This window comes from Salvelinus sp. IW2-2015, linkage group LG4q.1:29 (assembly GCF_002910315.2).
Source record: "Salvelinus sp. IW2-2015 linkage group LG4q.1:29, ASM291031v2, whole genome shotgun sequence".
Lineage (NCBI taxonomy): Eukaryota > Metazoa > Chordata > Actinopteri > Salmoniformes > Salmonidae > Salvelinus > Salvelinus sp. IW2-2015.
In genome coordinates, this window is record NC_036842.1 from 8302340 (window position 1) to 8324037 (window position 21698).

The following is a 21698-nucleotide window of genomic DNA, read 5'->3' on the forward strand; positions in this document are numbered from 1 at the left end:
ATATWTATAATCTAAACCTGTTTTCGCTTAGTCATTATGGGGTATTGTGTGCAGATTTTTTTATTTAATACATTTTAGAATAAGGCTGTACCGTAACAAAATGTGGAAAAAATCAAGCGGTCTCAATACTTACCMAATGCACTGTATATGAAGTGCTTTCACTTCTAAACGTAAAAACAGATATGTATGAAACTATCCTAAAATAAAAGGTGACATTTTGTACTGTCGCCTCATATGAAACATTTGATCTCAAACAAGAGGATATTTTTTACTTTGAAGTAAAAAATCTGAATTTCAGAATTTCAGTTTAGATGTTTTAGATGTGCAGTTGTAAATCAAACAAATACATTTGTGAACACAGAAATAGTGAATTGTGCAAGGGTGCCAATATATTTGACTCCATCTGTACTGTGTTAGTCCACTCATTGGCCTTCTCCTATGATTTATTCACATTTAATCGTATGAATCACTCCGTGTATTCCAATGCTTGTTGTTGTTATTTCTCTCTAATGCTWACACAGTATACACAGTCATTCATTCTCAGACTGTGAGTAACTCTGTGTTGGTCTCAGCTGCAATTGGTTTCAATACACTGTGTCGTTTTACTGCACTAAGGTAATGGGGAGATGTATTGGTGTGGTGAAGCAGTAAGACGGTGAGTTGTGGTAGATATTAAGCTATGCACCATGTACCAGTGTTGTGTCTCTCAGCTGACGCACAGTCCCTGTCTCACACACATTAACCTGTCGTCTGTCTGCGCTGCATGCTCTTTCTTATCTCCTCTCGTTCTCGTGTTCATTTTCTCTCATGCCTCTCTCCTACCTCTCTCCCCCCTTGCCTCTCTCTCTTTCTTCCCCTTTCTCTCACACCTCTCTCTCACATCTTCTCTCCCGGCTTCTCCCCTCCTCGCTCACGTCCTTCTCTCCCTCTCTCTCTCTCTGTCTCTATTGCGTTGCCATCTGTTCTTGATTAATGGGAGCGGTAATTGAAGCATCTTGTTCATCCAGCGCGCTCCTCTGTGCACACACACACACACACACACACACACACACACAACACACACACACACACACCACACACACACCACACACACCACACACACACACACACACACACACACACTCATCTCCTTGCTCCGGGTCTGGTATGAATCTGATGGACCCCGGCAACAGTCTGCTTCTACCTGAACTGTCCTCCAGCAGGTGGGCTTTTGGGTAGAGGGATATAGCTATTTCACATAGGGAAGTAGGGGTTCATGGGTCTGGGGGAGCTGCCAGACATGCTAATAGACTTACTGACAGATCGGAGGGGGAGGGGGGAGGGATCCAGACTCTACCTGCTGTCAAAAAGAGTCTGTCTGATTTTGTGAATTTGGTACGTTATAGTATTGGTGGGAGCTTCGAAGTATAGACTGATGCATTCACACACACACACACACACACACACACACACACACACACACACACACACACACACACACACACACACACACACACCACACACACACACACACACACACAACACACACACACACACACACAGTCAGTAGCAGTAGTCCTGCAGTGCTAATTGTTTCCTCTGATCTCCTTTCTCTCAACAGTATTATTATAACTATAAAATCTTGTTAAAAATACACATTATTTTATTAGTTATTTAATTCCTTTCTTTTTATGCATACAAAAATAGTTTAATACATGTACAATCTATTTTACCAAATGAGAGCTCAAAATGACAGGATGACTAGCTGTTGAATGTCCAGTATATCTAATATTTCCCTCTCTTCCCCTCTAACTTCTCCTCCCTCTTCCCCTCTAACTTCTCCTCCCTCTTCTCCCTCTTCCCCTCTAACTTCTCCTCCCTCTTCCCCTCTAACTTCTCCTCCCTTTTCCCCTCTCCTTCTCCCTTTCTCCCTCCATCAGGCATACTTCCGTCAGGGTGTGGCCCTGCAGTACCTTGGTCGCCATGCCGACGCCCTGGCAGCGTTTGCCTCTGGTCTGGCGCAGGACCCCAAGAGTCTCCAACTACTGGTGGGCATGGTTGAGGCTGCCATGAAGTCCCCACTACGAGGTGCGATGTGTGTCTTTGCATGTTTGTGTTTAGGCGTGAGTGTGTATGTGGATTTGTGTGTGTGTTTTACTCAGGGTCATAATATGTGCTTTCAGCTAAGATATAGTGTAATTAAAGCTGCTTCTTGAGACATCATACTGAGTCAGACGGCTTCACTTATATTAGTGAGAGAAACACAGACACACACAGCATGGGTGTTTAAGAAACTGAGTAAGATGGAGGAGCTTCCATCAGACTGAATTATCATTCCTTTAGTGGTCATCATCCCTTCTTTTACCCACAATCCATAATTTCTTTATATACCCAGTACCCCCCGGGCTAACACGTGGAGGTGTCAAAGCCCCCAAGAMAAAAGACAAAAGGAGAGATGGCAGAAAGAAAAGAGAAAGAGAGATAGGCGTATGAGGAAGGAAGAGAAAGTAGGATACAAGAAGAGAAAATAAATCAATAATAATAAACAAAATACATCGACAAAATCATGCGTTTCCACYAACATTAATGACATCACACTTGCTCAGACCCACATGTTCCCACCATATCCACATCCAATGTTGTTTCTAATGCTTGTAAGACTCTACCTCGTATGACTTCAAATTGTGTTACGTTGTTTCTGTCTGTAGCCAGATTTCTTTCAATATTTAAACAATAACGCATTTGATTCTTCCATTCTCTTAACGTTGGGGTATCATTTTACTTCCAGTATTTAAGTAATAACTACTTCAATATAAGTAAAACTTCTGATAGACAGCTTTCTAACTCTGCCCATAACGCTTGGACTTTACAGCACTCCCAGAAGTCATGCATTATTGAGTCTTATTAGTTTTACACTTAAGAAATGACTCTGCCATTGTGCTGTAGAATTTATGCATTTTGCCTCTTATATAATAAATGATATACCTTAGTTTATACTGGATTGAGCGTACTATAACGTATACGCACGGAGTCAGGAAGCAGGTGCAGAAGGTGAGTTTGATAATAACAAACATGAAGATAAACAAAACAGGAGTAGTGTACTGAACGTCAACAAAACCAATACTGCCTGAAGACTGAGGCTACTGAGGGCTGAATAAAGGGAGAGTAATCCGGGTGATTTTCGTTAACTGTTGTCACGTCTACTCCCACTCCTCCCCTCCGGCGTTCGACGTGGCCGGTTTACTAACCACCGGTCCTGACAACCCTTCATTACGCACACCTGCGCCTCATCATCAGGTACACCTGGACCATATCACTTCCCTGATTACTCCCTCTATATACAGTGCGCCATTGTTATGTTCCAACACTCTCTCCGTCTTGTGCCTACTGCATAACAGTTCTTTTTAAGGCTTGGTTCCAATAGTTCATCTTTTTTTRCCGGAGAGATCTCGGGAAGGTTTTGTATATCTTACCTATTATATGAGTATCTGTTTCTGACTCAAATAGGATTCCCTCAACATTGCTCTGATGTCCAAAAGCTTTCAGGTCGAAATTTCATGATATAAAACTTTTAAGTTGCATATATTTGAAAATGTCTACATTGGTCGGTCCAAAATTGCTTTTTAATTCTGTCATGGAAATAATTGTATTTCCTATTACCGTGTCATTTAAGGGTTCTATGCCTTTAGTTTTCCATGAAAGCCAATTTATCGGTGAATTCTGAAAAGCTATCCAAGGATTGTTCCATAGGGGTGTGTTTTTAGGGAGTGATATTGGTTCTTGTAGAATCCATTTCATTTWCTTCCATGTTGTTATAGTGTCCTTAAAACCTCTTAGATGTGAAGTCCACTGTTTTGAGGACCTGTGTGGTTCTAGTACCGGTCCCGACCGATATTTATAAATCYATATGTGGACACCATAGATTAAATTGGCTTGCATTGAGTGGTAGCCCTGATTCTCACGGACACAGGAGTATGGGACCTCTTCACTAGCTGACCACCACTACCAAGACAAGACCTGTGCCAAGATCAGTTACTTACCCCACCGGCCTTCCCCATAACCTCTATGTACAAATGAGAGAGCAGGTCTGGAAACAGTGTGGCAGGATAGGATGATTACACAGAAGGATCCCCGCAATTTTATGTAATGTTTTTTCTGGGGGGACGGGAGAAATAACGAGGAAGCAACTTGATTTAACTCTGATTGGTTTTATTAGAATGTTTACAGTGCAAACAGTGAAACAACTAAGAAATCATGCTGCGAGAGGTACTGGAACCGCACAAATAGGTGCCAGAGCGAACTAAGTCAAATCTGAGAGGGGCCAGGATCCATCTCAAATTAAGCACTGCCCACAGCTGAGTATGTGTGCATATGCATATGGCAGGTGTTCTGTTGTGACGTCTAAAAATGTCGCTGTACATTGATGTCTTGAAAATTAGGCTTATAAGAAATTCGGACTTGTAAGCCCCACAGCTATACTCGAGTATGTGGGCATGCTATAGGCTATAGCCTACTTATGATGGGTGTTCTGCAGTGACGTAATCAGCACCTTGGAGAGCGCTGTCCGTTACACCACCATAGATAGTAGGATACTTGGCTGTTTACTCCGTCTGCTGTGCTGCTACATTGTGTTTGTCATTTTTTTTTCTCATGAGCCCCCCAGATAACCCCCCCTCTCACGCTCACTATGTGTTCCAGGACCTCCTGATTTACAAATTAAGCACTGGGTATGTCTCTTCTGCCTGTGTGAAGCAGGATGTGAAATCTGACACCACTTGAGGCTGGGATGTTCCTCGTACCATTTACTTCGCTCTTCTGACTGTCCATCAACTCCTGGCTGAACCCTACATCACAGTCACTACATCACAGAGATCGATTTATAGCCAATAATGTAAAATAATTAATAAATGTTCAACAAAAAACACTGTTAGTCATAGACGGCCAAGATTAATATGAGTTGAAAGGTGATTTCCTAACGAGTTCAGGAAGCCAAGCTATAGCTCTGAGATGTTCACAGCTATGGGGCAGACGTTTTGATCAAGAAAGACCTTTAGAAAATATGCAAATTTTCTCTAACACTAAATATACAAATATGTATTTTACAGTTAAGGAAGGTGAAATCTTATAGTTAGTKATTTTATACATTTATTATACTATATTTAGAAAAAAACAAGTAATTTCAAGCCTTATTTATACAGTTTTAGTGAACAAGAAAATGTTTCTTATTTTCATATTTTATCATATTTGTACTGTGTACTTAAGCTTGTTTCCTCAAAAGTGACTACACCACAGCAATTTATAACAAGTTTTTACCAGAKAGGTGAGATTTTAACCTTTCTTGGAGTATGCAGCATTACTAGTTATTGTTTATGGCCTTCATTACTTTTGTGGATTACGTAGATTACATTTTCGATTACATTTATTTACATTTTAACTACGAAGTTGTTAATGTTCTTAGCTCCATCCTTTAAAAACAGACACGTGAAAATACTCTGGGGATGAGCATGCGCATCTTCAATATATACCCATTGTTCCTCTTTAGTGCATTTAACAATATTTCACAAGTAAAAGCCYTGGGTTGCGAGTTGAAACAATTCCAAATCTGGTAGGTTTAAACCACCCTCAGCTTTAGGGATGTAAAACTTTCCTATTTATTCTACAAGTTTTATTTGCCCATATGAAGTCTGTTTTGGCCGAGTATACTTTTTTAAATAACGTCTTCGGTGGGGTAATTGGTATTACCAAAAATAAATTTAAAAACTTTGGGAGCCATGCCATTCTAAAAAGGTTTATTCTACCTGTAAGATTTATGAGGAGATTGTTCCATTTAATTAGATCTGCTTTCATGTTGTTGAGTAATGGGATAAAGTTATCTTTAGATATTTGTTGWTTGTTGCCACTTAAGCATCTTAAGTGGCAACAAAGTATTTAATATTTGTTGTGGTCCACTTAAAGGATTGCTATAGTTGTTATTTTCCCTATTGCCATTATTTCCATTTTTCCCACAATGTTAAATCCTGAAATGTTTAAGTATTACAAAAACATTTTTAACAAGGGGAGCATTGAATTTTAAGTTTTAGTCAGGTATATCAGGAGATTGTCAGCAAATAAGTTTAGTTTACATTCATGTTTACCAATACTGATACCTGTTACGTTTGGGTCCTGTAAAATTGTTTCTGCAAGCGGTTCAATTGCCAGTGCAAACAGGAGTGGGGAGAGAGGACATCCCTGTCTCCTGCCCTTTTCTAAAGCAATTTCATCAGATACTGTATTATTTGTGTATATTTTTGTTTTAGGATATTTACATCATATTTTTATGAAATGTAATATTTCAGCTGGAAAGTTGAATGCTTACAAAGTTTTGAATAGAAAAGGCCACTTAAGTTGGTCGAAAGAAAATAGGATTTGTGAGGTACACAGTTCAAGAGGAATAAGTAAAAGAAGAAAGGCAGGAGAACAAGAGAAGAAGGAAGAGAATGGATTGACAGATGAATAGAGAGAGAGAGAAATAGATGAAAGAAAGTGTATACCCTGAAGCTCATCATTCGATCCTCCACAGTGTCTATCCTCTGTAAATTCCTTGTTCTCTCAATAGTTGATCGTTCTGTGGTACAGTCAATGAAATAAATTGTTGATGCTATGTATTGGCCAGTGAGAGGCTTTGAAGCCGGCGGTTGGCCATATTSGCACTCCCCAGAAGAAGCATTCCTCCGTAGGAAATTATATTTCAATTAAATGTTTCAAGGACAAAATGACATGTATTTAACTATTTTGTTGTTGTAGTGGGGACAGTAACATTAGAACTTTTTTTAAATATACTTTCTTTTTATGTTTAGCTTACATAATATCAATTCAAAGTATGCATTAAGGTGTTGGTAATAGAATAAACATTGCAAAAACAAATGTATACATTAATAAATGCATTTCTATAGCTGTGTGTGTGTGTCTCCCGTAGACTCTCTAGAACCCACCTACCATCAGCTGCAGAGGATGAAGCTGGACAAGAGTCCGTTCGTGGTGGTGTGTGTGATTGGTCAGGAGCTGCTGACCGCTGGTTACCACGGCGCCTCAGTGGTGGTCCTGGAGGCGGGGCTAAAGATTGGCACATGCTCTCTGAAGGCAAGGCAGCTTGTGTGTGTGTGTTTGTGTGTGTGTGTGTGTGTGTTTCTATGTGTGCGTGATGATCATTGAGTTTCTTCTTTCTTCTCTGTTCTTTCTGAAGCTCCGAGGTTCAGTGTTCTCTGCTCTTAGCTCAGCCTACTGGTCGCTAGGCAACGCAGAGAAGAGCACAGGATACATGCAGCAAGACCTGGAGGTGGCCAAGACGCTAGGTACACACACACCCACCCACACAGAGCTCGCAAGCATTTCACTGTACTGTTTTACACCTGCTGTATCCTGTGCATGTGACAATACCACTTGAAACGCACATACACACACTCACAATTGTTTTCACTCACACAATTGCACGCATACACACACCTAGGTATGGGTGGAGAGACAGATGTCGCTGTGCGTGTGACTTAAGACTGTGATAACCCACTGTGTGGAAGACAAGGCATTTGCTATGTGAGCTAACAATGGTCATCAGGTCTCAAGCAAGGTTACTCATCATGTGAGTGTAGTTCACTGAACCACCTCCACTACATCATGTATTAGCAGAAATCTGCAGGCTTCAGACCCAAATGAATTGGAACATTTAACACCGTCTAAGAAGCCTTATGTCCACACCCACCTCATTATCATGTCTTCCCAGGTGACCAATCAGGCGAGTGCCGAGCTCACGGGAACCTAGGCTCTGCCTACTTCTCCAAGGTCAACTACAGGGAGGCTTTGACCAATCACAGACATCAGCTGGTCCTCGCCATGAAACTCAAGGACAGAGAGGTGTGTGTGTGTGTGTGTGTGTGTGTGAGAGCGCTCCATCGTGTACTTCTCCTTCTCTTTCCCCTTCTTCTATTCAGGAGCCATGCGGAGTTGCTCTCAGTCAGAGCAATGTGACAATGTAACAAAGTCTGCTCTGGAGCTGCACCACTCACTGTTCATGACTGAAATACATTGAGGAGGAATGAGAAGCAAGTCTCTGTATTATGGTGAACTTGAATGTACACCTTGCAGACCTGGCTGTGTGAATGTCAGTACAGCTGTATGGTTATGCTGTGTGTTCACATGTCGTTGTATATGTTATTCAATGTTTCTTGTTTGTTTAGTATTGTACGAAACATGCCTTTCAGTATGTTAACCTCGTTTATGCGCATTCTGAATATGCTATACAATGTGTGTGTGTGTGTGTTTTAGCGTGTGTAGAGGACAGCTGTGTCCGAGCTCAGAGTCATTAAAAGGCATCCTAGATGTCAAATCGATAAGACACCTGTCACCAAGACGAATTGGTGCTTGAACAAGTCCATTCTAATGAAAGCAGTGTGTGTGTGTGTGTGTGTTTATTGCGGAGGACATTGAGGTGTGACTGTGACATGGTTATTGAGTCTCCTCTCCAGTCGACACCGCAGGTCCACAGCCTGAGGTTCTTCAAACACACACATCATTATACACCTCATCTTTCCTACTGTGTTTCGTTTTCTTTAGATCGTGTGTGTGTGTGTGTGTGTGTGTGTGTGTGCGTGTGTGTCTTTCTAAGATGCCTCCTGTGGCAGTGTTAATGTGGTGGGATGGTAGCCTCAAGGTTAGAGAGGCGGGGCAGTCACCAGAGGGTTGCCGGTTTGAATGCCAGGGCTGAGGACAAATCTAATGAGTGTGTGTGTGTGTTTGTATCTAGGCTGCGTCCGCTGCGCTGAGCAGCCTTGGCCATGTGTACACAGCGATAGCGGACTATCCTAATGCCCTGGCCAGCCATAAACAGTGTGTGCTGTTGGCACGGCAGACCCAGTGCCCGCTGTCAGAGGCTCGCCAGCTGGGCAACATGGGCGCTGTCTACACCGCACTGGGAGACTTCACCAACGCTATGCAGTGTCACCAGCAACACCTGGATATAGCTAAGGTATTTAACTAATGAAGAACCACACACGCATACATACAAACACATGTTTGCATGCACCATGGTTGAGGTCAATTATTTTACAATTCAGGAAGTGAACTGAAATTCCAATGATTTTTCTCTCGATCGGTTTTTCATTTCACTCACTTCTTTATATTTTCATCCATCTAATCTTTTCTCCGTGTATTGTGTTAAAGGCATGGAATAAAATCAACATTTACAGTTGAAGTCGGAAGTTTACATACACCTTAGCCAAATACATTTAAACTCAGTTTTTCACAATTCCTGACATTTAATCCTAGTAAAAATTCCGTCTTAGGTCAGTTAGGATCACCACTTTATTTTAAGAATGTGAAATGTCAGAATAATAGTAGAGAGAATTATTTATTTAAGCTTTTATTTCTTATATCACATTCCCAGTGAGTCAGAAGTTTACATACACTCAATTAGTATTTGGTAGCGTTGCCTTTAAATTGTTTAACTTGGGACAAATGTTTCAGATAGCCTTCCACAAGCTTCCCACAATAGGTTGGGTGAATTTTGGCCCATTTCTCCTGACAGAGCTGGTGTAAATGAGTCAGGTTTGTAGGCCTCCTTGCTCGCACACGCTTTTTCAGTTCTGCCCTCAAATGTTCTATGGGATTGAGGTCAGGGCTTTGTGATGGCCACTCCAATACCTTGACTTTGTTGTCTTTAAGCCATTTTGCCACAACTTTGGAAGCATGCTTGGGGTCATTGTCCATTTGGAAGACCCATTTGCGACCAAGCTTTAACTTCCTGACTGATGTCTTGAGATGTTGCTTCAATATATCCACKTAATTTTCCTTCCTCATGATGCCATCTATTTTGTGAAGTGCACCAGTCCCTCCTGCAGCAAAGCACCCCCACAACATGATGCTGCCACCCTGTGCTTCACGGAAGCCGCCCCCTTTTTCCTTCCAAACATAATGGTCATTATGGCCAAACAGTTCTATTTTTGTTCTTCAGACCAGAGGACATTTCGTTCCAAAAAGTACAATCTTTGTCCCATGTGCAGTTGCAAACCGTAGTCTGCTTTTTTGGCCGTTTTGGAGCAGTGGCTTCTTCCTTGCTGAGCGGCCTTTCAGGTTATGTCGATATAGGACTCGTTTTACTGTGGATATAGATACTTTGTTACCTATTTCCTCCAGCATCTTCACAAGGTCCTTTGCTGTTGTTCTGGGATTGATTTGCACTTTTCGCACCAAAGTATGTTCATCTCTAGGAGACAGAACACATCTCCTTCTGAGCGGTATGACGTCTACGGGGTCCCATGGTGTTTCTACTTGCGTACTATTGTTTGTACAGATGAACGTGGTACCTTCAGGCGTTTGGAAATTGCTCCCAAGGATGAACCAGACTTGTGGAGGTCTACAATTTTTTTTCTGAGGTCTTGGCTGATTTCTATTGATTTTCCCATGATGTCAAGCAAAGAGCACTGATATGAAGGTAGGCCTTGAAATACATCTACAGGTACACCTCCAATTGACTCAAATTATGTCAATTAGCCTATCAGAAGCTTCTAAAGCCATGACATCATTTTCTGGAATTTTCCAAGTTGTTTAACGGCACAGTCAACTTAGTGTATGTAAACTTCTGACCCACTGGAATATGTGACACAGTGAATTATAACTGTAATAATCTGTCTGTAAACAATTGTTTGGAAAAATTACTTGTGTCATGCACAAAGTAGATTCCTAACCGACTTGCCAAAACTATAGTTTGTTCACAAGAAATTTGTGGAGTGGTTGAAAAACTAGTTTTAATGACTCTCTATTTAAACTTCCGATCAACTGTATATTCTTTGATGTGATCTGCAGACCCTGGGTAATGGTCCTGAGGAGGCGCGGGCGTACAGTAACCTGGGCAGTGCCCACCACAGCCAGGAGGACTTTGACAAGCAGTGTCCTACCACACCCTGGTGCTGCAGCTGGCTCAGGAGCTGGAGGACAGGACTATACAGATGAGGGCTTACGCCGGCCTGGGACATGCTGCTCGCTGCATGCAGGTAGTAGACCACACACACACCAACTGTATACACAAAGATATACACACCAGTGCTTGACAGTGCGCCTAAAAGCACCTCCAGTTTTTGGGGAACTGCGTAGCGGCTCTATATTAACTTCTACTTTGGTACTCATCCCGGATCCGGGAGCACCCTCATCAGTAAAAAAGCTGACTAGTATAGCCTAGCATAGCGCCACAAGTAAATACTAGCATCTAAATATCATGAAATCACAAGTCCAAGACACCAGATGAAAGATACACATCTTGTGAATCAAGCCATCATTTCCGATTTTTAAAATGTTTTACAGCGAAAACACAATATGTATTTCTATTAGCTAACCACGATAGCAAAAGACCCAACCGCATATTTTCACAATTTTACCGCATAGGTAGCTATCACAAAATTCGACCAAATAAAGATATAAATAGTCACTAACCAAGAAACAACTTCATCAGATGACAGTCTTATAACAGATTTATTGTATAGCATATGTTTTGTTCGAAAAATGTGATATTTCAGTATAAATCATAGTTTTACATTGCAGCCACCATCACAAATCTCACCAAAGCAGCTAGAATAACTACAGAGAGCAACGTGAAATACCTAATACTCATCATAAAACATTTATGAAAAATACATGGTGTACAGCAATGAAAGACAACATCTTGTGAATCAGCCAATATTTCAGATTTTTTAAGTGTTTTACAGCGAAAACACAATATAGCATTATATTAGCTTACTACAATATCCAACCACACAACAGCATTGATTCAAGGCAAAAACCAGCAAAAGATATAATAAACTAATCATAAACTACTAAAAAATAACAGGTTGGACAGCAAATGAAAGATACACTAGTTCTTAATGCAACCGCTGTGTTAGATTTAAAATAACTTTAGTACGACATACAGCTTACGTATAGCGAGACAGCGCCCAAAATCACGCCCAAAATACGACGACACATTTTCGACAGAAATACGAAATAACATCATAAATGGTCCTACTTTTGATGATCTTCCATCAGAATCTTGTACAAGGGGTCCTTTGCAGAATAATCGTTGTTTGGTTGTAGGAATGCCCTCTTCATCTGTAGAATTAGCAGCCAACGCTAGCCATGTGGCGCAGCAGTGTCCACTCACCATAACGCAAAAAAAAGAAAATCCAGAAAATCGCAATATAAACTGATATAATCGGTTTAAAATAACTAGTTTATGATGTTTTTAACACGTATATCAAATAAAATCAGAGCCGGAGATATCTAACGTCTATAACGAAAGCTTTTCAGAACGCAATCCAGGGTCCCTTTCGCGCCATGCTGAATAAAGGAAAGAGTGGTCACGTATTCCAACAGGTCTTGTTCGGCCTCAGATAGAGCTATACACCCCATTCCACCACTCACCTGCCTATTGGACATCTAGTGGAAGGCGTATGCAGTGCATGTAGACCCATAGATTTCATGCAAATTAATAGGATGGCCCCTGGAACAGAGCCCCCGATTTCAGATTTTTCACTTCCTGGCAGGAAGTTTGCTGCAAAATGAGTTCTGTTTTACTCACAGATATAATTCAAACGGTTTTAGAAACTAGAGAGTGTTTTCTATCCAATAGTAATAATAATATGCATATTGTACGAGCAAGAATTGAGTACGAGGCAGTTTAATTTGGGAACGATTTTTTACAAAGTGAAAATAGCGCCCCTATTGAGAAAAGGTTTTAAACAAAGTGGATTATCACCGGCCCGGATTCAGACAGATTCTAAAAAATAAAAAAAAACGTTGATCAAAGTGTAATGAAGGCGGGCTCTCCATTGAGTAGCAAATGAAAGTGGGCATTCATATCCTGATTCCGCTTTGTTGACGTTTATTTGCTGCTATTCTGTGAATCTGGTGTATTGTGTTTTCCTTTTAAAATATATTATCAATCACTTAAAAATCTACATGTCAGCCATGATCAGAATTAGGCCTACCCTTCAGCACATCTCTCTGTTGACTAACATTTACAGCAGCCTTCTAGCGTCAATACCACATTCATGCATTTTTATGGAGGATACATAGAGACGCCACCAATTATTGGTCATGGAAATTTGGTTAAAAATCCATCTGTCAAAAATGTGTACGAACCRTTAACAGTGACTAATCAGAGGTCGCTATGGCATAATGTCATTTGGAAATGTTTTGCGAACATAGTCTAATGGGAGCGGCTTGAAAAAAGACTACTGCACCTTTTTCATCACAAGTCAAGCACTGATACACATACACACACACACACACACACACACACACACACAGCATAACTCCCTGTATGTTCTCCAGGACTTGGAGAGGGCAGGCCAGTACCACCAGCAGCAGCTGGACATAGCGGAGGAGCTGCAGGACAGAGCTGCACAGGGACGAGCTTCATCCAACCTGGGTAAGACATGATGACGGCGTCCTACACTCTCTGGCTCTCTCTATTAGACAGTTATCTGTTTTGTGTTTCTCCCTTGGGATCAGAAGGTTGTGAATTGGATACCATCACAGATACAAGAGCTGTCCCCCAATAGCCTGACCAGTAAATGCCACATCGACCAGCAGCATTAAGGAGAGACAGAGAGGCCAGGGCAATAGAATGAAGGACAACAGTATAGACCTTTTTACAGACAGTCCTGGGCAGTATAAACAGATGTTCTGTGTTTATTATCTAGATACAGCATTGTTTTGTTAGAGGGGTTTGTCCAATTCCCCTCTAGATCCCACAAACACCTCACCTGCTTTCAGCCCAGGTGTGACAGCAGGACACCAGAGCTGTGTCCTATCACATGACTGCACTAGTGCTTCTCTGGCCAATCAACACTCATGTTTTATTAACGAGGTTTAGGGTTCCGCGACCATGATGATATTTGAGACTTACTGAATCTGACCCCACTGCTGAGTGGACATTAACTTACCTACGTGTGTGTGTGTGTGTGTGTGTGTGTGTGTAGGACTGCTTACTTACTTGAGCACCATGGAGAGATCTATTTTTCTTAGTCTCTCTCTCACTGTTTCTGTCTCTCTTGCTGTTCTGTTCTCGCTTTAACGATTGAGCGCTTGTTCAACTAAACAGCAAGCTAAACTCTTAACCACACTACTTCCTCCCAGGAACAGGCATGTGTTGCAATTGGGAGGTTTAATAATGTGGAGAAGTGTGAAACAGTGGAAACACAGGGCATATAGAAAAGGGTCAATATACAGGATAGCTGCATATAACATGTTACAGAATTGCAATGGAAGAACATGGAGGTATGATCCAAATAAGGTAAATAGGAGGTAAATACAGAATTACAATACAGACGGTAGATGAGCTAAACTACTTTACAGCAGGTTTGAGGCTAGTGACTGAATCACTTTACAGCCGCATAGAAATTAAACATAGCAATGRAACAGAAATGGCTTAACTAGTTAAACGTAATACATTTACTGGCATTGATAACATTAACAGGTTGGCTAAGATACAAACATATCAGTCAGAAAGGTTAGCTAAGTGGCTAACTYAAAAACCACTTGAAAGAACAGAGCTAGCATGCTAACTAGCTAGCAAAAATGCTAATAACCTGTCAACATGTTTAGAGTGGTAACCTCGGTTAAACGCCCACCTCAGAGGAAGTTGCCTCACCTTTAGAGAGAAATAGTAATGCTGTATTGTTGTAGGCACTAACTCCGCCATGGTTCGTTGAACAAAGCCTATGGGAAAATTCATGGATTTTTATTTATGCTAAAAATAAGGTCTGTGGTAAACACCTCGAAGACTGACGCCAGAGAGGAAGAGGCGAAGCGAGAGACAATTGAGTCAAAAATGTGTCTTCTCCAGCGGGTGGTGGTGTTTTATTTATTTCGCTCACCAAGCGAGGAGTTTTTGAATGGAGGTCAATGAGAGAGTGTCAAATTTGTACTGATATAAGTAGGACACGTGACATCCCGGCAACTTTGAGAAAAAAACACTTTATATTGAAGTTGTCTKGAGATGGCTATGCATATATATGACATATGGCTAGTAGCATAGCATCTCTCTCCATTGAATACAGGCGGTTGACAAAAACTCCCCTCATCGAATATTTTTAAACGTATTAAAATAATTAGATGTATCCACCAATCCAAAGAGAGGAATAGGTGGGAGCCCTCCGTTCTACTCTGTGGACAACGACCATTGTTAGGGTGGAGACATACAATAGCAGTCAAAAGTTAGGACACACCTTCTCATTCCAGGATTTTCCTTTATTTTTACAATTTTCTAGTAACAGACACATCTCAACATCAACTGTTCAGAGGAGACTGCGTGGAATCAGGCCTTCATCGGTCGAATTTCTGCAAAGAACCACTTACTAAATGACACCAATAAGAAGAGACTTGCTTTTGCAAGAAACATCAGCAATGGACCACTAGACCGGTGGAAATCTGTTCCTTTGGTCTGATAAGTCCAAATTTGAGATTTTTGGTACCAACTGCCGTGTCTTTGTGAGACGCAGAGTAGGTGAACGGATGATTTCCGCATGTGTGTTTCCACCGTGAAGCATGGAGGAGGTGGTGTGATGGTGGTGGGGGTGCTTTGCTGGTGACACTGTCTGTGATTTATTTTGAATTCAAGCACACTTAACCAGCATAGCTACCACAGCATTCTTGCAGCGATACGCCATCCCATCTAGTTTGCGCTTAGTGGGACTCATTTGTTTTTCAAGAGGATAATGACCCAAAACACACCTCCAGGCTGTTGTAAGGCTATTTGACCACGAAAGTGATGGGTGTTCCCATTTCCCCAAGGATTACCCCTTTGGGGGACCACAGAGTAAGGAAAAAGCAGCCAACAAGTGCTCAGCATGTGGGAACTCCTTCATGACAATTGGGAAAGCATTCCTCATGAAGCTGGTTGAGAGAATGCCAAGAATGTGCAAAGCTGTCATCAAGGCAAAGGGTGGCTACTTTGAAGAATATATTTTGATTTGTTTAACACTTTTTGGGCTACTACATGATTCCATATGTGTTATTTCATAATTTTGATGTCTTCACTATAATTCTACAATGTAGAAAATAGTAAAAAMAATTAAGAAAAACCTTGAATGAGTACATGTAGGTGTGTCCAAACTTTTGACTGGTACTGTATATATCCAAATCTCTGCTGACGCAGGGTACTAAAGGTGTCCGTCCGCATGCTTTCCAGCCGAAACAGTTTGGAAGAATTTGTGTATATGACGACATTTTGTGATGTTTGTTCATTTTGGACTTCAGTAAGTTCTTTTTGGGCTGTTCAGGCACACAGAAACATTTCGAGGAAAGCCAAAGTCGGTAGCCGAAGTCTACGCCCATTCATCGGTGATTGGTCAACAGTAGGGATTCTTCAGTCTGTTGTCATTCAACAAAAGACTACTCGTTTTCATGAAGAAATACTGTTAGATGTAAAATTGCGCGATTAAGATCTCCTCGGCAAAAACGTCAAAATTAATGACAGATTTCTTGAGTTATCTTAGATTAATTCGGACTATTTTGAGGAAGTGTATACTGGCTACAGCATCTCAAAATGGAGTACAATTGCCACTTTTTCTCGTTTTTCAAGCTGTCTTTTAAAGCTGCAATATGTAACTTTTTGGGCGACCAGACCAAATTCACATAGAAATAGATCTGTCATTCTCCTTGAAAACAAGTCTAAGAAGCGGTAAATCTGTCCTATATGCGCTATTTCTATGCTTCCCATTCTTAKGTTTAGTTTTTGCGTCTTTTACTACCAATATTATTGGTTATGGAAAATATATTTCACAGCGGCTTAGATGGTACACTATACATGCTTGTTTTGCCACAAACTATTAGAATTTTGGCAACCAGGAAATGGTGGAGCGATTTCTGCATAGTGCACCTTTAAGGGAGTGCAAGCACACTCGTTCGGGTCACCTAGACACCAGCCGAACTGAAGCATGCTGACGCCTTTATGCATATTCAGGATTTGGGTGTGGGAATGTTGTGGTGATTTCCACATGTAGCAGAGAAATAACAACAAATAAGGCACCAACTGACAGCTGTCAATGTAACTAGCTAGCATGCTATCCTTAGCTAGCTAATGCATGTTATGTGAGCACCATTTCAGTTAAGAAATTGTAAGTTAGGTGAAAATAATTATTGTCGAGAGATGAGTCACAGGTAAACCATGCCTACGAGTTGTTGACATGTTGAGGATTGACGTTTATCAGACTCTCAAAACCATTCATCTTGAGTGGAGAGGGGGTTCTAAAATGCAATCATATCACACAATTTTACTATTTATAAAATGGTCATATATTTTTTAATTCAGACTAGCTAAAAAATAAGTGAAATTMGACAAATTATCCAATGGATTATGATAAATTTGCTGGTAAAAGAAAGTGGAGGTGAAAAAACATTAGATTTGCACCCCCTATTTTAATTTGCTCCATGGCTCAGACAGCCAAGTGTAGGCTATAGTGAGAGACGGAAGAGGAAGCGAGACACACCACAGTTTTTTTCTGGTTCAATGAAAGTCAATGAACTAAGTAAACRAGACCCAGCTGATATTGCATTGGTGTCTTTGGGAGACCCACCGCGTTAAGGAGACCGGAACTCACACATTTTTGCAATGGTAAACGGCCTGAGTGAACTATCTTCATTCATCAACCATCTTTGAGGTAGCCAAATACACTACATGACCAAAAATATGTGGACGCCTGCTCGTCGAACATCTCATTCCAAAATCATGGCCATTAATATGGAGTTGGAGTTACCTTTTACTGGAACTCCCTTGACCTAGCCCGAACCATGAAAAAACAACCCAGACCATTATTCCTCCTCCACCAAACTTAGCACTATGCATTAGACAGGTAGCGCTCTCCTGGCATCTGCCAAACCCAGATTTGTCCATCGGACTGCCAGATGGTGAAGCGTGATTCATCACGCCAGAGAGCGTTTCCACTGCTCCAGAGTCCAATGGCGGCGAGCTTTACACCAGTCCAGCTGACACTTGGCATRACGCATGTTGATCTTAGGCTTGTGTGCGGCTGCTCGGACCATGGAAACCCATTTCATGAAGCTCCCAACGAACAGTTATTTTGCTGACATTACTTCCAGAAGCAGTTTGGAACTCGGTAGTGAGTGTTACAACCGAGGACAGACCATTTTTTATGCACTTCAGCACTCGGCAGTCCCATTCTGTGAGCTTGTGTGGCCCACCACTTTGCGGCTGAGCCGTTATTGCTCCTAGACATTTCCACTTCARGTTAACAGCACTTGCAGTTGACCAGGACAGCTCTAGCAGGGCAGAAATTTGACGAACTGACCATCTTATGATGGTGCCACGTTGAAAGTCACTGAGCTCTTCAGTATGGGCCATTTTACTGCCAATGTTTGTCTATGGAGATTGTATGGCAGTGTGCTCGATTTTAAGTAACGGGTGTGGCTGAAATAGCCGAATCCACTAAGTTGAAGGCYTGTTCACATACTTTTGTATATATAGTGTATTATCTGTTATATATATTTTTTTAATTTTTAATTTTTATTTCACCTTTATTTAACCAGGTAGGCAAGTTGAGAACAAGTTCTCATTTACAATTGCGACCTGGCCAAGATAAAGCAAAGCAGTTCGACACATACAACAACACAGAGTTACACATGGAGTAAAACAAACATACTGTCAATAATACAGTAGAAAAATAAGTCTATATACAATGTGAGCAAGTGAGGTGAATAAGGGAGGTGAAGGCAAAAAAAGGCCCATGGGTAAATACAATATAGCAGTAAACACTGAATGTGTGATTTGCAGTGCGAAAATTGTGCAAAGTAGAGATAGAAATAATGGGGTCAAAGGAGCAAAATAAATAAATACAGTAGGGAAAGAGGTAGTTGTTTTGCGGCTAAATTATAGATGGGCTATGTACAGGTGCAGTAATCTGTGAGCTGCTCTGACAGCTTGGTGCTTAAAGCTAGTGAGGGAGATAAGTGTTTCCAGTTGCAGAGATTTTTGTAGTTCGTTCCAGTCATGGCAGCAGAGAACTGGAAGGAGGCGACGGCCAAAGGAAGATTGTTATTGTGGGGGGTGACCAGCAGCGTATTACCTGCTGGAGCGCGTGCTATAGTGTGGTGCTGCTTATGGTGACCAGCGAGCTGAGATATGGGGGACTTTACCTTAGCAGGGTTTGCTAGATGACCTGGAGCCAGTGGGTTTGGCGACGAGTATGAAGCGAGGGCCAGCCAACGAGAGCGTACAGGTCGGCAGTGGTGTGGTAGTATATGGGGCTTTTGGTGACAAAAATGGATGGCACTGTGATAGACTGCATCCAATTATTTGAGTAGGGTATTGGAGGCTATTTTGTAAATGACATCACCGAAGTCGAGGATTGGTAGGATGGTCAGTTTTACAAGGGTATGTTTGGCAGCATGAGTGAAAGATGCTTTGTTGCGGGAATAGGAAGCCAATTCTAGATTTAACTTTTGGATTGGAGATGTTTGATGTGAGTCTGGAAGGAGAGTTTACAGTCTAACCAGACACCTAGGTATTTGTAGTTGTCCACATATTCTAAGTCAGAGCCGTCCAGAGTAGTGATGTTGGACAGGCGGGCAGGTGCAGCAGCGACTCGGTTGAAGAGAGCATACATTTAGTTTTACTTGTATTTAAGGAGCAATTGGACGCCACGGAAGGAGAGTTGTATGGCATTGAAGCTCGCCTGGAGGTTTGTTAACACAGTGTCCAAAGAAGGGCCAGAAGTATATAGAATGGTGTCATCTGGTAGAGGTGGATCAGAGACTCACCAGCAGCAAGAGCGACATCATTGATGTATACAGAGAAGAGGGTCGGTCCAAGAATTGAACCCTGTGGCACCCCATAGAGACTGCCAGGCCCGGACAACAGACCCTCCGATTTGACACACTGAACTCTATCAGAGAAGTAGTTGGTGAACCAGGCGAGGCAATCATTTGAGAAAACCAAGCTGTCGAGTCTGCCGATGAGGATGTGGTGATTGGCAGAGTCGAAAGCCTTGGCCAGGTCGTTTAGGACCTAAGATATCGTTTAGGACCTTGAGCGTGGCTGAGGTGCACCCATGACCAGCTCTGAAACCAGATTGCATAGCGGAGAAGGTATGGTGGGATTCGAAATGGTCGGTAATCTGTTTGTTGACTTGGCTTTCGAAGACCTTTAGAAAGCAGGGTTGGATAGATATAGGTCTGTAGCAGTTTGGTCAAGAGGTGTCCCCCCCCTTTGAAGAGGGGGATGACCGCAGCTGCTTTCCAATCTTTGGGAATCTCAGACGACACGAAAGAGAGGTTGAACAGGCTGGTAATAGGGGTGGCAACAATTTCAGCAGATAGTTTTAGAAAGAAAGGGTCCAGATTATCTAGCCCGGCTGATTTGTAGGGGTCCAGATTTTGCAGCTCTTTCAGAACATCAGCTGACTGGATTTGGGAGAAGGAGAAATGGGGAAGGCTTGGGCGAGGAGCTGTGGGGGGTGCAGTGCTGTTGACCGGGGTAGGGGTAGCCAGGTGGAAAGCATGGCCAGCCGTAGAAAAATGCTTATTGAAATTCTCAATTATAGTGGATTTATCGGTGGTGACAGTGTTTCCTATCTTCGGTGCAGTGGGCAGCTGGGAGGAGATGTTCTTATTCTCCATGGACTTTAGTGTCCCAGAACTTTTTTGAGTTTGTGTTGCAGGAAGCAAATTTCTGCTTGAAAAAGCTAGCCTTGGCTTTTCTAACTGCCTGTGTATATTGGTTTCTAGCTTCCCTGAAAKGTRGCATATCACGGGGGCTGTTCGATGCTAATGCAGCATGCCATAGGATGTTTTTGTGTTGGTTACGGGCAGTCAGGTCTGGAGAGAACCAAGGGCTATATCTGTTCCTGGTTCTACATTTCTTGAATGGGGCATGTTTATTTAAGATGGTGAGGAAGGCATTTAAAATATATATATATATATATATATATTGCTCAGCTCAGTCATGACTCACAAACTTTGCAGGTGTTTCTGATGAATAAATAATGCCATGCTGGTGGGTGGTACCATTAAAATAAAACCCAGCTCTGATAAGAAATGTAGGCTGAAAATAATTTGCACATCATCTCATAGGAAAAGACACATAAAACACACATTCGGATTTGGCACTTCAAGCCCAAATATATCAAAGCCAACTTTGACTAAAACAATGACATATTGACTTACATCTTCGTGCAACATCATGGTTATGCTGTGGCAATTGTCTTTCAGCTCGAATTTTTACTAGTGTGGGCATTTAAATGACATAACAGATTAATAGTACTCTGCATATAAACAATATTTACTCTTTCAGCTAGTGGCTGAATTACTTAGACTTAGATAGAAATGAATTATCCCACTGGGCACAGACGTCATTTCAACATACTGTTGAGAGTTAGAATAGTAGAATACACAATCTGCATTTTTGAAATGTTGCTGTGCATCAGCAGTTTCTCTGTTATGTCAGTCACTGACAGTCACTCAATTAACCCATGTCAGCTAAAACATTTTACATTGATAAGTTAGTCTAGCGGACAGCTTTCTAAACTTGTAGTAATCATGGTCGAATTACCAACCGCGGGCCACCATTGATTMTGTTAGTCACTCTCACTCAGATATCATATTAAAAACTGCAAACATTTCTCTTCACCCTATGGCAACATTTGTAGATTTGCATGAAATTWGTTATTATATTGCAAAATCTCTCCGCCCCATGGTAAAAT

The 21698-nt window shown here is 41.6% G+C and overlaps 1 protein-coding gene across 1 annotated transcript in view; it reads left to right on the forward strand.

The window, feature by feature from the left end:
• Nucleotides 1-1146: 1146 nt before the first annotated feature.
• Nucleotides 1147-21698, forward strand: part of LOC139027614 (tetratricopeptide repeat protein 28-like) — a 50853-nt gene continuing 30301 nt past the window's right edge. Inside the window, 9 exon segments of the mRNA XM_070443255.1 lie at nucleotides 1147-1202; nucleotides 1904-2067; nucleotides 6935-7098; nucleotides 7202-7310; nucleotides 7736-7866; nucleotides 8756-8977; nucleotides 10813-10891; nucleotides 10894-11000; nucleotides 13312-13408. Coding sequence (XP_070299356.1) covers nucleotides 1147-1202; nucleotides 1904-2067; nucleotides 6935-7098; nucleotides 7202-7310; nucleotides 7736-7866; nucleotides 8756-8977; nucleotides 10813-10891; nucleotides 10894-11000; nucleotides 13312-13408 — 1129 coding nt within the window.